Source organism: Antedon bifida, chromosome 3 (assembly GCF_963402885.1).
Source record: "Antedon bifida chromosome 3, ecAntBifi1.1, whole genome shotgun sequence".
Taxonomy (NCBI): Eukaryota; Metazoa; Echinodermata; class Crinoidea; order Comatulida; family Antedonidae; genus Antedon; species Antedon bifida.
This window is the reverse complement of record NC_136228.1, coordinates 28,850,853-28,866,454: the sequence shown is the minus strand read 5'-3', so window position 1 is coordinate 28,866,454 and position 15,602 is coordinate 28,850,853. Positions and strand designations below refer to the sequence as shown.

Sequence of the window (15,602 nt, the reverse complement as noted above, 5' to 3'; positions counted from 1 at the left end):
GATGCTAATTAGTCTTATTGCCTCATCTTTTGAATGGGATGTGAAACCATTGCTCCTATCACGTACATAAAGTGCATGATGTTAAAGAACTTGGTATACTATTAAAACAGATTAGTTGATAATCTCCTGGTGTGGTAATCTTGTTAGGGGCTGCCATTGGTCAATAAGTACCTAATCCGAGTTTCCACTTAATCAATCAAACATTTATTAATTTCTACCAATGGTACAATGGTAAAACAATTACAAATAATTGCAATATATGATTAAACAATAAAACAATACCATATAGAGGATCTTGCAGAAAGGAAATTACTTATCACGCAAGATAGTTTAAGCTTGAAGATGATTATAATTATGTTTTTTTTAATATTAAATTCATTCAATGCTGTTACACTCTGTATGTAAAGTCCATAGTTAATAGCATAACTAATTTCATCAATTTAAAATATCGTATTTGACCTAATATAATCCCATAGCTCAATCATTCCCTAATTAGGTTGTATTCCAGATCATAATGTAATCCTAGTGTAATCACAACTTGAATTATAGGACAAAGTATTATTTATTACAGTAATTCATTTATTTTTGTTTTAAGAAAGAAAATGTTTGTTTTTTTTAGTCTATGAGTCTACTGTTGGGAATACGACCTACACCATCCTCAAACTATTCCACCTTTGTGTCCTAGTTTAGGGGAATTTTGGTTTCAAACCTAGAGACTGAAAGTGAAAAGGGTGTCTTATGAGATACTATTTGGTACGAAAGCCTTGGCTTAGACCAAAACAAATGATATAGCTGATACAAAAATCAAAATAGCTGTGGAAAGTCTCTGCATCTCTGCCTAAAATGTAACAAAAATCTGGAATTGCCAAAACATTTGATGATACTGTAAGATCAGAGTTGAAACACTGGGGTAACCCACTACTGTTTCCAAAAGCGAAAACTGTGTCTTTTAAGTTTTAAATATTAAGCCAGTAAAATAATGTAAAAAAAAAAGGTAACTAGCCAGGTGATCCGCACAAACGCATTATGCACATTCTGTACAAAAACATTGTGAGCAGAAATAGAATGTTGTTAAATTGCGTTGTTTTGTGCATTTTAAGAATGAAATTAAGGCGAACAATTTAATGGGGTGAAAATAGAACAAATCATCATTTTATTTTCGCAGAATTTGGCAGAAATAAATAAGAATATGGTTGCAAAAAAAGAAAAAAGATTTCTTAGAAACATAATTTTATTTATGAAAATACTGTACTAAAAATGTTCATTTTTGAAAAACTTTACAGAAATAGACAATAAGTTAAATAGATCGGTCATAAAGAAGAGTTTAAAGCTGGAGAAAAGAAGGACGTATTTAGAGAAATCATAATTTTAAATGCAATAAATACTGTAATTGCAGCGTAGTAGTTACTACCTATCCACCTATATAGAAACAAGGTAAAGGCACTATCCGTAACAATCCTACATATCATATGTCATAATTACGGATGGAGTTTCGAGTCGACGAGCAATTTGCAATGTTTTTTAATGGAGGTAACTTTCCAAATGCCTCGCACATTACAGCTGGGACTGTTAGTTCATTTTAAGTTGGATCTCGAGAGCATCTTAAAATGTTGCCCGTAGGGAGAGTTAAAAGGAACAGGCTGTAGGCTTATGACGTACGATCGCATCAAATGGGTGTTGATTCCTGTTAATATACTTTGATCTGCCATGTTTGTTTGTAGGGTATGCTCGAAGGTTAGTTAAGGCGTTTGATTACATCGTTTTTGGACACGCGCAATATTTCTTTTATGGACTTCAACCGGTGAAGGATAGATGATAAACAGTCGTAAGAGCGAGTGGTTACGTGTGCGCGCCGTTAATCTTCATCAAACCAGTACATCAGTTCAAACGTTAATGTAACAAAATTGTAGAAATAGGAATTTATTGGGCAACAGACACACAACAATATAATGTAATGTTGCAATTTAAACCTACAGAACTAGACAATTAGGGAATTTTCTGCAGTAATGGACATGAAAAGCAGGTAGTAAGGAGATGTAACTAACAGTGTTAGTTGTATACTGAAATATTTATGGCAATTTTGGCATTTAAAACAACATGTACTGTAATAATATAATACTGCAGGCAAGTTATATAAAGAAGTTAATACGCACAAAAAACATGGATAAATATATTGTAGTTGAAAAGGAGGGATCTTAAGTTGCATACTGTTCCACTTTTCTCAAAGTGTTCAGTCCTGTTAAAACTTTTGGTTGCAGCATATAGTAGTATCTCTGAGGTCAAGCTAACCAAGAGGGCAGTGCAGGTTCGGTAATTAAAACAATCAACCTTGATCATTCTTCCTTTAATATTAAATATATTTTGATAAAACATGCAGTTTGGATATTTTGATCAAGACGAGGTTGGAAAAAAAGACTTTTTTATGTTGAAACTCAGAAATCCAGTGTGAATGAGGCATCCCTTAACTTTCTGTCATCCACCATCACCACTGGCTAAATCCCTGTAGGTTTTAAGTTCTAAATACAAATCCTAGCCTTGTCACACTAGCATTTTTCTAATTTGTTAAAACAGCACTATTGCCTAAGCCTTATTATACAATATGTAGTTTTTGGAAAGCATTGTTGTGTTGTAATACAGGTACTCAAACAGCATCATGCCAAACATTAATTACATATTATAATTGCATTAGTAAATGTTGATTAATTAGAAGGAAAAAAAGCCAATGATGAGCCTAATTAATTACAAATTGAAATCAAAAGTTAATTATGTTTCAGCATCAAAATGGATATCACTCTTGTATGGCCTGGTTTAATTGAAGAGGAAGCAAGCAAGCTTTACATGTCTTAAAACTTTAATGTTATATTAATAATTTTATGTTTAAAATGTTTCTAGGAATATATTCTAATCTACTGTATAGACAATATTCCCATAAAAATTAAACAACTTTACTTAGTTAAAGTAAACAGAATACTAACTACTGTATACTAAATAAATTGTGTGTAAAGTTCATCAAAATCCAATTCCTGAGTAGATAAAAACACAAACTTGAAGGATGCACGATGGACGCCCATTCTTGGAAACTGCCTGTTCACATAAGAATGATGTCCATAACATAATAATTTCTGCCACAATATTAATTAGCAATCTTATCAATCAAGAATTTATACCAGTTTATTGTACAATTGATGCAATAATTATAGCAACATTATTATCAATTTTACGGAAACAGACACAAATTATTATTAATACATGTATAGCATTTTTTGTCAGTCACATTAAAGCAAAGAAGTGACCAAAGCAAATGAACTGATGTAAAAATGAATCATACTGTACTACAGTACAGTAGTACATTAATTAAAACAATTTTGAAAAAAAAAGAGATGTGATGTTGTATAATTACAAAGTCTATACAAAAAGTTAAATTAGTACTGTAGTTTAAACTGAAGTACACGTAAACTGGCCTAGACAATTTATATGACAGGCCTGTAAATGTAATGCCTGTTTTGGCACATCAATTTTTTTTCCACAAAAAATGTCATTATAGGTGTATTAACATTATTGATGGCTGGATTTGGTCCAATAGATTCATCCGGTGGTTACAAATAATCTTAAGGATGACCCTGTGCTGTATTAAATCTATAAATAACTTTCATTACGAAAGAATCTAGAGAGCACTAACATCACATGCTAACTGGTTTTATACAACAAAAGAAGCTGCCATTTAAACATACGAATGTATTGTTTTTGTTAATGAAAGCCTAAATAATTACAGGTTAGTTTTTTTTAACCAACTACTGTACCATTAACTGTAAAGCTAGTCTAGGCTCTAGACTGAATTTCAACTTAGTAATGATAAAAAGATCAATATTTTTGGCACACATGGTGTTTCATACGTATAATGCTTGAGCTCCGACTAGACAAAATGGAAAGTGATGTCGACTGGTAGACTATTACATAAATAAGACAATAAATACAGACTTGAGCCCTGTCTACATATCAAACTACTGTAGTTTGACAAAAAAAGTGTGATGTGCCCAAATATGGTAGTTATGACATCATCGTGTCCATACAGTATATGGGCACATCACATTTTTTTGTCACATGTAAAGTTTGACAGTGTGACAGAGATTAGTCTACTGCAAAGCTAGATGAATCGGTATGTATGCTAGCATTTTTTTCATGGGGACTTTTAGTTGCACTAAATAGAGTGCAATGCTCAGTCGATTGTTAAAAAATAACACTAACAAATATTATTATATAATTTGTTGTTAATGTTATATTTGTTTATGAGCATTATGTCATAGTGCAACTGATTGGTCCCTCTCTTGTGCTAGACACTAGCCTACAGTACTTTATACAAATGGCATCACATTCATGTTACCTGCATGTTTATGTACCAAGTCATGATAACATTCATCTATAAATGTTAAATAATCAGCTGAATTCACAACTGAGTTGAAAAGAAAGTAAAAACTAAAAGTTAATTTAATGTGTTGTAATATGTTTGGAGTTTGTAGCTACAATAGGGGATTTAAGGACATATCTATGTCGTCCCTGATCGACCAAATTATATTTTTGTTTTGCTTATTGTGTAAATGTTGATGAAATAAATGTTGAATAATAAAATGAATAGCCATTTATATAATATCTTTGCTTCTTTTGAATTACCGTATTATTTGAATGAACGTCTGGGGCCTTTTCCTCAAATAAACGCCCCGGCACATGCATACACACAATATTGTATAACAAATTTCTATTTGATAGTATAATTCATTGACTTCCATGATCTACAATTGACCAAGCATTTTAATAGAATTTTTGCTGTATTTTATCACTTCTTGATAATGATTTTTTTTTAGGGAGAATTTATTTTATTAAATACATGTTATTATATTATCATTCATCATTATTATTATTATGCTAAAAAAATAACCGCCTCCCCAAACGCCCTCTAAAAACCCTCAGACTAAACAATAAACGCCCCCTGGGGTTTATTTGAATAAATATGGTAACCTTGTAATATCTTTTTTCTAAATTAACTTTTCAGATGTCATTTGCACTTGGTGAACACTGCTCTTACAATGACTATAGGTAAATACTTTTCTGTCGCACACATACAGTAAATTTAATCAAACTATAACAGTAAAAAAAAAGCCAAGTTTCAATTATTATTTTGTTTGCACACTATCGCGCAGATGATGGATTGATTATTTTTTTACTTTATTGCTTTTGGCGCTTCATGTAATAGATCCTGTCCCAAGCAACCTTGAAAATTTAAATAATAATTTTATTCTGATTATTGTAATATTTAATAGGTTAACATTATGAGAGAAAAATGTAAAATGTATTGCATTTGCAGTAGTATAAAAAACAGTTATCTTAACAGTCAAATTTAGAAATAAATGTTCCAAAAAACAACCTAAATTATTTAGTAAAAAAAAAAAAATGTAGTATTAGTAATACATATTTTATATATAATTATAGGAGATATTGTATACTCTCTATAGTGTAATTACAGTAATCAGTGTTTTTTAATTTTAAAAAAATGTACTGAATTGAAAACTGTATTGAAACTTTGAAATTTTTATGTAGAATGCTGAGGACGGTGGTGAGAGTATTCGTCACAAAATGTAATGTTTTAGTTTTTTTTATTCCTATCTTGATAATGATAATTACGTCATTAGACATTTATTGTTGGTACTATCAATATCATTGTTGTTCATTATTTTTTTATTTGTTTTTTCTTTAATATCTTACAGGGAATTTCAAGGGCCCTCAATGGTCAGTTCCTTCAAAGGAAGTTGGAACTGGATCACCCTTTAATTAGGTGATCATTTAGAATAAAATGATCACCTATTGTTATTGTATGAAATCTTTATTGTTATTATTATTCTTCTTCTTCTTTCTGTACACTTTTGTTTAGCAATTATCTTAAAAAGTTGAATAACAATGATCACAAAAATTTCACAATGTCTTTCAAATACTTTAACTTAGCCATAATAAGCTTTTCAGCGTGATCACTCAACCGTGACGTCATTAATACGCGATTTTGTGAAATCACACTATCAATCATATCTCCATAACTCTTTATCACATATCAATACAATTCACTATACGTAAACTTCAGGTGAAGGATAAAAATATTAACAAATAAAAACTTACATTTTTCAAGGTCATGCACGTGAAATTGCGCGTTAAAAATTTAAAAAGCTCCAAATTAAGTTTTGATCAATTTAGAGCATGAGTTAGGCCATTTGCGTGTTTCAAAAAATTACTGCGCAAAAATGCGTTTTTGCGTGCGCAATTCTTAAAATGCGTAAAAAATATGAATTTTTTTTACAAATCGTATTCTACTCACCATCCTTAGTACATTCACCAAATTTGAGTCTGTTCCGACTTAAAATAACGCTATACGAGCAGGTTAAAAATGACAAAATGCGCACGCAATTCTTAAAATGCGTAAAAAATATGAATTTTTTTTACAAATCGTATTCTACTCACCATCCTTAGTACATTCACCAAATTTGAGTCTGTTCCGACTTAAAATAACGCTATACGAGCAGGTTAAAAATGACAAAATGCGCACATTAATTGTACAAAAGTGCTAAAAATAGTAAAAAATAAGGCCTTTTTAAAATTAATATAACTCTTCAGAATGCACGATGACCCCCAATTTTTTTAACTTATTCTGGAAGCCAATGAGTTGTAGATATAAATGTATATACACATTAGACGTACAAAATGGTATGACGTCATCATTTGGCCACATGAATTTTTAAAATAGGGTTTTTTCCCCTTTTGTAATGGACCACCATATTCAACAGAGCGCAACTCGCTTATCTGTGATCGATTTTCTTTAAATTTTTAATATATTCTACCTCAACCAATTATGTTACTTATGAGTTGCCAATATTTTCATTTGGATGATGTCATCACGTCTTAAAATTTAAATAACGGTGGTTACGTAATTTCACCTACAAGGTATACTTGAATAACTTACGGCTCTTCTGAATTAAAGTTGACCTTGATGTTTATAACTTATTATGAGAGCTGGTGAAATGTAGATATGAATTATTATAAAAATTAAGCCTATCGGATGTTGTGACGTTATCATATGGCCAGTTGAAGTTAAAAAGTAGTTTTTTCATCTCTTTCGTCAAAGTTATACAATTTTTAAAGAGCGCGCACCGCCCTTCTACGTGCCAAATTTTCTTCCAATTGTTATATTTTATTGCTCAATTCATTATCTTTCGATATTGTTATCCACAAGTTTATTTTGATGTCATCAGTGCCGAAAAATTTCACCAATGCTAACTGTATATAGATATACAGTATATACTGTACATAATGTATATGGCATATAATAGGCACAGCACTATAGTATAACCGTATAATAGGATGGCATACATCAACATTTTCTGATTGTATTTTAACATACGTGCATGTTTAAAAAATATTAATGTAAATAAAATTATAAAAATGATCACCTATAATTCGTCAAAGTGACGAATTAAATTCTAGTTAAAGATTGTGTTTCTTTTAAATAATTATATTTTTATTTCTTTTTTCTTAATACTAATAATAATAGTAATAATAGTCATACATTGCTACAGTACCTGACACCTGTTTGTATAGATTACATATTTTGTTTACTTTTTGTAGACAAATCAAATAATATTCTTTAAAAATAAATACAATTAGAATAATATTATGGTTACAATACATCTGGTTGGTAATGGCAGTGCTATAATTTATTAATATTATAACCACATTCTTTTTTTATTAATTTCAAATTCATTGAAATATCATACAAGCAGTTGTACAGCAACTAAATTAGGAAACCTTGAAAATAAAACACATAAAATTTACCATATAATGTACATTTTCAACAAGAAATCTATTCCTTTTCCCCCTGTTAATGTAAAGATATTAGTAATATCAAATAAAAGAAATGAATTCATCCCCAACAGGATAATAAATATTAAAGATATCAAAATAAATGATAAATGCATTAAGCATTAGTAGAAATTTTCAAATAATTTTAATCCCGAATTAAGAAGATTGTGGAAGGAATCGAAATGGCTTTCACTTTTAATCATCAAAAGCTGTCTATCCCGTCAAATAGTATTCTTTTAAAGAGCCTCTAGGCAGATCAAACAAACTGAAGTTATGTCTGATAATTGCGTTTAAAAAGAAACACCAAAAAAAAAAAACAAAGATGACCATGATATAAGAAAGATGAACAAATTCTGAATCGCTACCAAACTGAAGGAAACGATAAAGAATACTATTGATATGTAGGGCCAGGCTAGATAGGCAGAATCTGAACACACAAAATCAAAGTATTCTAAATTTACTGTTTTTGAATAATTGTAACATGTAGTAATTTTCTAATACATTTTATAAACAATATATAGTACAGTATTTTACCATTGAATTGGAGATGTATTATTCACTATTGGTGCGCACAACATGCTTGTATTCCTATGGCGGCCCTGCTATCATGGTGCGATATGAGTGGATTAGTAAAATAATTTTTTTGGACTAGCAAAATCTAGTGATTACTAGCCCAGTGGGAAGATAAAGTTGGTTTTTGCAGTTGTATCGAGTAAAATCGAATAAAATTTAAATAATTATGTGTAAATACTTGTATTATACAGTAATATCCATTTTACATCGCCTAACAAAACTCTGGAAATAACTTAAGTTATACATTTTGAATTTAGATTTAAACATTGAAAATACACAGCCAAATAGTGTACTAATATATTAGTAAAATAAAACCTTTCTTTTTAAAAAAGAAAAAAAGATTTTTATAAACCTTCTACAGTTAAGTTATGTTACACAGATCTTAAGCAGTGGAATGCCAGACAACCAAACAAATCTGGCCATTAATTTTAGGTACATTATGATTATGAATGGAGGTGGTTACACAAAGCACTTAATTTTTCTTTTTAAGCTTCTGTATGATTACTGTGAGTACATATCTTCATTAGTATAGTAAGTGCTGTAGTAATATTTTTCTTTTGCCCAAGGGGAAAAAAAATCTCTCCTTTATTTGACTGATGGTTATTATGTAGAGATCAAATTGTAGAGGGCGGTAGTTGTTTTACTATGTTCTTCCTTCATAAAATGCCAATGTACATAAATACAATACAATACTTACCGTCACAAATTGAAAGTGAATTGAAAAACAAAATTATGATTTAATTTCTACCATATTGTACAAATCTTGTGGGCAATTAATGGAGGTTATACGTGTACATGTTCAGATGCATCTCGTTGGGCTAGAAAAGTTTTATTTTACTGGGAAAGTAGTAATTATAGTTTGGCTGGGATAGTAGTTCACATGGAAAGAAGAATTATAGTTCAATCCGGGCAACTGGAGTAGCAAATTAGCAGGCAAATAGTTGCCTATTTGTTTTCAAATCCTGTCCAATATCATTATTCTTTAAACTTTCGCCTAATTAAAAAGCAATTTCTGTTTCTTGTAGGATTTCCAACGGTCTGGATCCAAATGGTTATCGACACTCATTGATCATTCTGCATAGTCCAAATATTCAAAATGTAAAATATATTAAAAAAGTAAATTTGAACTTACCATCATAAACGTTGGTCGGATGAGTGGTAGGTAACTTGATACGAGTGTTGTGTTGTGGAAGGTTCGTCTCGTAGCCAACATTGTACTAACGAAATAAAAACATTCATAATCATACGTCTGGTGGTATATTAATATTTATAAACTATACAATAATAATTGTTAAAAATGTGAACATTTTGGGGTGGGATAATAATTGGGTTTCGTTAGAATGGACTTACCAAAGTATTGTGTCTTAAAATAAGGGGTGGGATTATAATCGATCATGAGATTACACCTTACAGTATAAACTGCAGATTTACTGCAACCATAAGTTTTCTTTATCCTCTACCCATAAGTCAAATTTGCATTCAACAAATGTGGAGGATATTATAATAGGGAATGATTGTATTGTCAGGGGCGTAGACAAACTTTAAGCTAAAACTAGGCATAATTAGAGGGTAACTCACAACTTAATTGTTGTTTGTGTGAATGGATGTGTGATATGAGAGCTATCAAAATTGATTAAGCTGAAAATTTACACCTCTGTCCTATTTTAAACGTTTTCAATTGAAATGTTTTTGCAATACTGTACTACGTATTGTCACAAAAGGGAAAAGTAAAATGACCAACAGTAAAAGCAATACATACAGTAACTGGACGAACTAAATATTTAGAAGTTTTAGAAGAATATGCAGGCATCAACACAATAACAAACTGTGTAAAGTGTAATGTAAAGAAGATTACTACTATTGTAAAAATATGGAAAATATTATATAATGAAAATAATTTGTAAAACTATCCATTAGAGAAGGAAATGACATGCACATATTATGTACCACATTCATGATAAATTACAAGTCAAATAAAAATTCACGATCAAGCCAAAATATTAATGCTTATGATTTTTCATTTGCAACCTTCTTAAACATAAATCAAATCGTACGTTGAGAGACATTGATTTGTGGATGAAGAAATGTTTTGATAAATTGGAAGATGCGTCCACGTTCAAATTACTTCTGCCACTCAGCCCTTAAAGATTACAACTCGAGGCAATCAATTCCCTCCGATGGTCACATTCGTTTCGCGATTAATAAAACTGCCTTGCATTTTTTCTCTACTTTTTCACCCATTTCGACTGCTGTTTGAGTGAACATTTTCTTGTCATGTGACGAGGTTGTGACGGAGCAATTAGTCGATGAGGAACCCTACCAATAAGTCATTACAGCTTAACCAACGCATTAAGTAAATGAATATTTTCTAATTTTGCAATAGCTCTAAGGATGCCATTAGAGTAGTAGTATCTCGTAAGAAATAATTGAACAAATGCGTTTCTGAACACAGATCATGAAAATAGTTAGTAAACATTACAGTATTAGAAAAGATAGCAGTTAACATCAGCACTATAATTTATTATTCAAAACATTTTTGCTGACTACTGTACATGTCAATGCATGTCTTCAGCATCAAAAGCAGATTTAAGAAAACTTTATGACTAGTTTTGTATCTAATGTTTTTTTATTGCTTTGTTCTTATTTTTATAAATGTACATGCCTAGCTGAGGGACATGCTCATGGCCTCTAAACTGCCCCTTAATTGCCATTAATGTTTGGTGTTCTCCCGAAACAGGTTTTGCCAGCAAGATTTTCTGGACTAATTGTCTCCAACTGGTATTCAAAATGGTTTAAGAAAATCATACACACTTATCTAGTAGTACACTAGTCCTAGCCATTAGAACCAAAGACCAAGATCAACCAAGCCTACAGTATATTTTGTCAATTGGATAGACAAGGTACAATATTCATTTTTGTATTTAGTAGTAGTTCCACCTATATTATTATTATTATATCAATAATTATAATAATCGCTAATTCGCTTAAATTGCTGGACTTGAATTAACTATATTGGGGAACACTGCATCGATGTTTGGTATATGTGTGTATCTTTTGTTATAATTGCTGAGAATGAGCAGGGAAGAGTGAATCTTCTGTACAGAATGAGATTCTGTACAGTAGGGAATTCTGTTTTTCTATCTGTAATGGTTTTTTTTTCAATCTGTTTTCCATCATGGATTTTAACAAGTAATAATTAACTAATAATAATACTTATTTTTTTTTTTTTTTTTTTTCAAATTAATTAATAATTATTGATTTTATTGAATAATAATTAATAAATATATGAAATAAATAATAAAATATAGTCTTAAACACAAATCATTATTGTTTTGTTGTTGAAAAGAAATAATAAAGTAAACATTAAAAAAAACCCAAAACATTTAAAAGCTTTTTGAAACTGTTACCAGAGGTAATGTACAGTACAGTATGCACTTTTTAAAACAAAGACATTGCAAATTGTATTAAAATTATCATGTATTATTTAACATTCAAAATAAGGTCTGTTCTTTTACCCGAGGGACCCTTCAGGGGATTTAGAAGTTTTCATTTTCTATATTTCACATGGTAATGAATAAATCAAATCACCATATTGTTTGATACGTCAAGATTATTGTCAAGTTAGATCTACTGTACGGTTTGATTAGTGAAGAATGCACAGCAGCATGGTGATTACCATGTCTCCATTAAGAATGATATAATTTGCTAAAAAATTAATTTTTCTTCATGTTTGTGCATTAGTCTTTTTCTTTTTAAAGGGTCTTACAATTATAAAAAAAAATGCTTTTTCTACTGCAAGAAGATCCCTGCTTTTGCTAAATAGATATGAACTTGAATTGAATTGAGGGATTAATATCACTGGACTAGCATGTAAGAGGCATGGGTTCGAGACATGTCTATGCCACTTTACTTTCATTGTCTTTGACGTTAAGGAACTTTGTACACTATTCAAAAGGAAGAGATTTGAGTTCAATTCTGGTCAAGTCAAATGACCCAAGTCATCAGTGCAAACTTGGTGGTCTTGAGGTATGAACGCCAGGCTAGTGATCTAGAAATTGTGGGTTCAAGTCCCACCCGAGAATAACTTGCACATATTTTGTGTTCTCAATATCTACTTTGCATAAAGTACACTACAATTAGGTCAGAATAGGGTGAGCATCCAACCAATCAGAAACTCCTCCTTACCATCAACTTATCAACTTAACTTATCAACTTAACTTAACATTTATTTCTTCCTTCAAGAAAACGAGGTAAACATAATATGTAAAATATATAACAAGTCAATTGATGATAAAAAAAGTATACAGATATCAATAAAAGGAAGTAGGCAGTGCCCAAGAAGATACAAATCTTGTGGCGGGCCAGCCTATTTACAGACACAGATACGGACTGAAATAAAAAAAAATAGGATTCAAAATACAGGACGTAAAATGTTTATCAAGATTTTCTTAAGCTCTGTCTACACTACGGCCGTTCCAAGGCAAAACAACGTAACTACAAAATGTTGCTTTTCGAGAAAAATTGAATTGAAGTTTGAGTGTTTGCATTTCAACAACAAATTATCGTAATGATGTGAAATTTTGCATGAGTATATATAAATAATAATTATTATTAAATACGAAATGTTAAATAATTTAAACAATTTTATCAAAAGTTATTACCACTTTTAACAGATACGTTGTTTTGCCTTGGAAATGACGTGCATGGAATGAAAGTCATTTCTGAGGCAAAACAACGTAACTGCGATATCCTGTGGCAAAACAACGTAACTGTGGTCATTCCATGGCAAAACAACGTAACTGTGATGATTTTAAAAACAATGGATTGAAACTCTTTTTGAACAACAGGGAGGGCTGCGATCACTAATAATGCCTACAAACTAGGTTGGCTTAACAAAGAGTGCATTTGAAGCTAGGCTTAGCCATTTTGATCTACTATTTATGATATAGGCTAGACTTACTTACTTACCACAACAATGCAAAAACGACCGTCCTACTAGCCTAGGCCTAGCCTAGTTCAATTGACAGTACTGGGGTACTAGGCTAGATTAGGTAGGAAGGTCTGTCAAAAATAATAGCCTAGCCTAGTTTCAAGCTTGCCTGAACTTTTTCGTAAATATAGTTAATTCTTAGAATAAATTTTAATACATTAAATTAGTTGTCTAGCCTAATAAGCCTAGTATTGTTTAATATATCTTTTACTTTTAGTTAAGATCGTTGCTATGCATATTGTCATGCATCAGCAGTTTCTGTCTCAAAATTACGTAACTTAGCTTATTGTGAGAATTTGAAGCGAAAATTGTATGCACTTCCGTGGCAGAACAACGTATCTGGTAGATACGTTGTTTTGCCTTGGAAAATACCAGAATTATTTGTTTTTTGCTTAAAGATACGTGGTACTATCTCTAAAAATAAAGATCTCTGAAACCTGAAATTTTTACAGTTTGTTCATAAATTTGTAATAATTCCCCAAATGTAAAAATCTCAAAATTGACCAAAATGCGAGTTACATGGTTTTGCCTTGGAACGGCCGACTATCAAACTTTATGTGACAAAAAAATGTGATGTGCCCATATATTTCAATTTAATTTATTTCCACAATATTATAACATACTGGATATACACAATAAATACAATGAAGTAGTGGTGAAGTATTTGGGGGGGGGGGGGGGGGAATTCATATAAGTCAGAAAGTTTGACCCACCCCAAGATATAACACTAAATACATGGACACGATGATGTCATATCACTACCATATTTAAGCATATTATCACTACCATATTTCGCCGCATCACACTTTTTTTTGTCAAACTAGGTTATTAGTGTAGACAGAGCTTTAACATAGTTTTGTTTTCATTCAGAGAGACTGAGTAGCTACAAAACCAAGCAATATTTACCTCTTCTTGTTCCATTGTTGCCAATGTTTCTTCAAGGCCTTTATCTCCTAGTTCTTCCATCAATTTCAGCAGTTTTTCTTCGCATGTGGCCAGCAGATCCAGAACGTACTCATCTGATTCAGGTGACACCTGAGCTTGTGGCACATGACCTTTATTCTACAACAAAAATATAAACATATAGTCAAATCAAAAGTAAAAATGTATGGGTTGATGGTTAGTGTGGTAAGGTGTGAGAATGAGTAGAAAGTTGTGTTTAGGCTTTTTACTACATTCAATATAATATTACTATTGTTTAGGGATATTGCTAGAAACTGTACAAGTGACCAAAAAAAAAAAGGAAAAAATTTCTCCAAACCATTTAAAAATATCAAGTCTCTTCATTAAATGTGAGAAAATAATAATAATGTTAGTACGATTTTTCGTTTTCTTTGTATTGTTTATTTTTTGTTATTCTGAAATAAAGTCATCAATCAATCAATTTTGCTTTACCACAACATGGACGATAACGTTAACCAATGAAAAGTTATGGGGAAAAACAAATTGAAACTGATGTAAGTTTGGATTTTATCTGTAAATTTCATAGTATTGTTACTCTTTTCTTTATGTGTTTTAAAATTAGCAAGAAGAAAAATTATCTATAAAATTCATTTAGAATGTAGTTATTCTAAAGAACAATATATTTTCATTCCACAATTTCATTAACATTGTTCGGATTATATAATACTGTAATTTACATACCAATAATTCATACCAATTATAATACTATTTCACGGACATTTAATTTTATGATCCTTAGGTAATAATGATAATTTGTTTTTTAAATGCATATGGAAAGACAATTATTATTATTATTAATTTTAATTACGTATATCACAGGTGTTGTAAATGAAAATATATTTTATAAAGTAAAGAAATATAAATGGTTTATAGTGCTAATTCTTTGTTCACAGTAGTGTTACCACCAGCAAAATTAGGCAAATAATATGCGGTTAGAGAATTTAAATGATGATTAGGCCTCGATTTCAGCTAATATTTTGCTTATTGAATTGATTTGAATTTTTCACTTTATATTCCAGAACAAACAATACATACAATTAACAGAAAATCACACTAGAATAGGATTTTCTCCCATTTAGAGATTTGAAGATCGTAAAAGATAGTTCGTACACCTAACATGATCATTTATTTTATTTTTTTATTAAAAATACATCCACTTAATACAGGTTATGTATTTTCT

The 15,602-nt window shown here is 30.6% G+C and overlaps 2 protein-coding genes across 3 annotated transcripts in view; one reads left to right on the top strand and one right to left on the bottom strand.

Moving 5' to 3' along the window:
• The window catches only part of LOC144836908 (melatonin receptor type 1B-B-like), a 304,056-nt gene that overhangs the window by 207,558 nt on the left and 80,896 nt on the right, over positions 1–15,602 (top strand). The gene's annotated exons all lie outside the window — the stretch shown is intronic.
• The window catches only part of LOC144836878 (outer dynein arm-docking complex subunit 3-like), a 32,817-nt gene that overhangs the window by 4,546 nt on the left and 12,669 nt on the right, over positions 1–15,602 (bottom strand). For both annotated transcript variants that reach the window (XM_078691789.1, XM_078691790.1), the window contains 2 exons: positions 14,366–14,521; positions 9,602–9,686 (listed from right to left, as the gene is read on the bottom strand). In XM_078691789.1, coding sequence (XP_078547915.1) covers positions 9,602–9,686; positions 14,366–14,521 — 241 coding nt within the window. The remainder of the gene's footprint in view (positions 1–9,601; positions 9,687–14,365; positions 14,522–15,602) is intronic.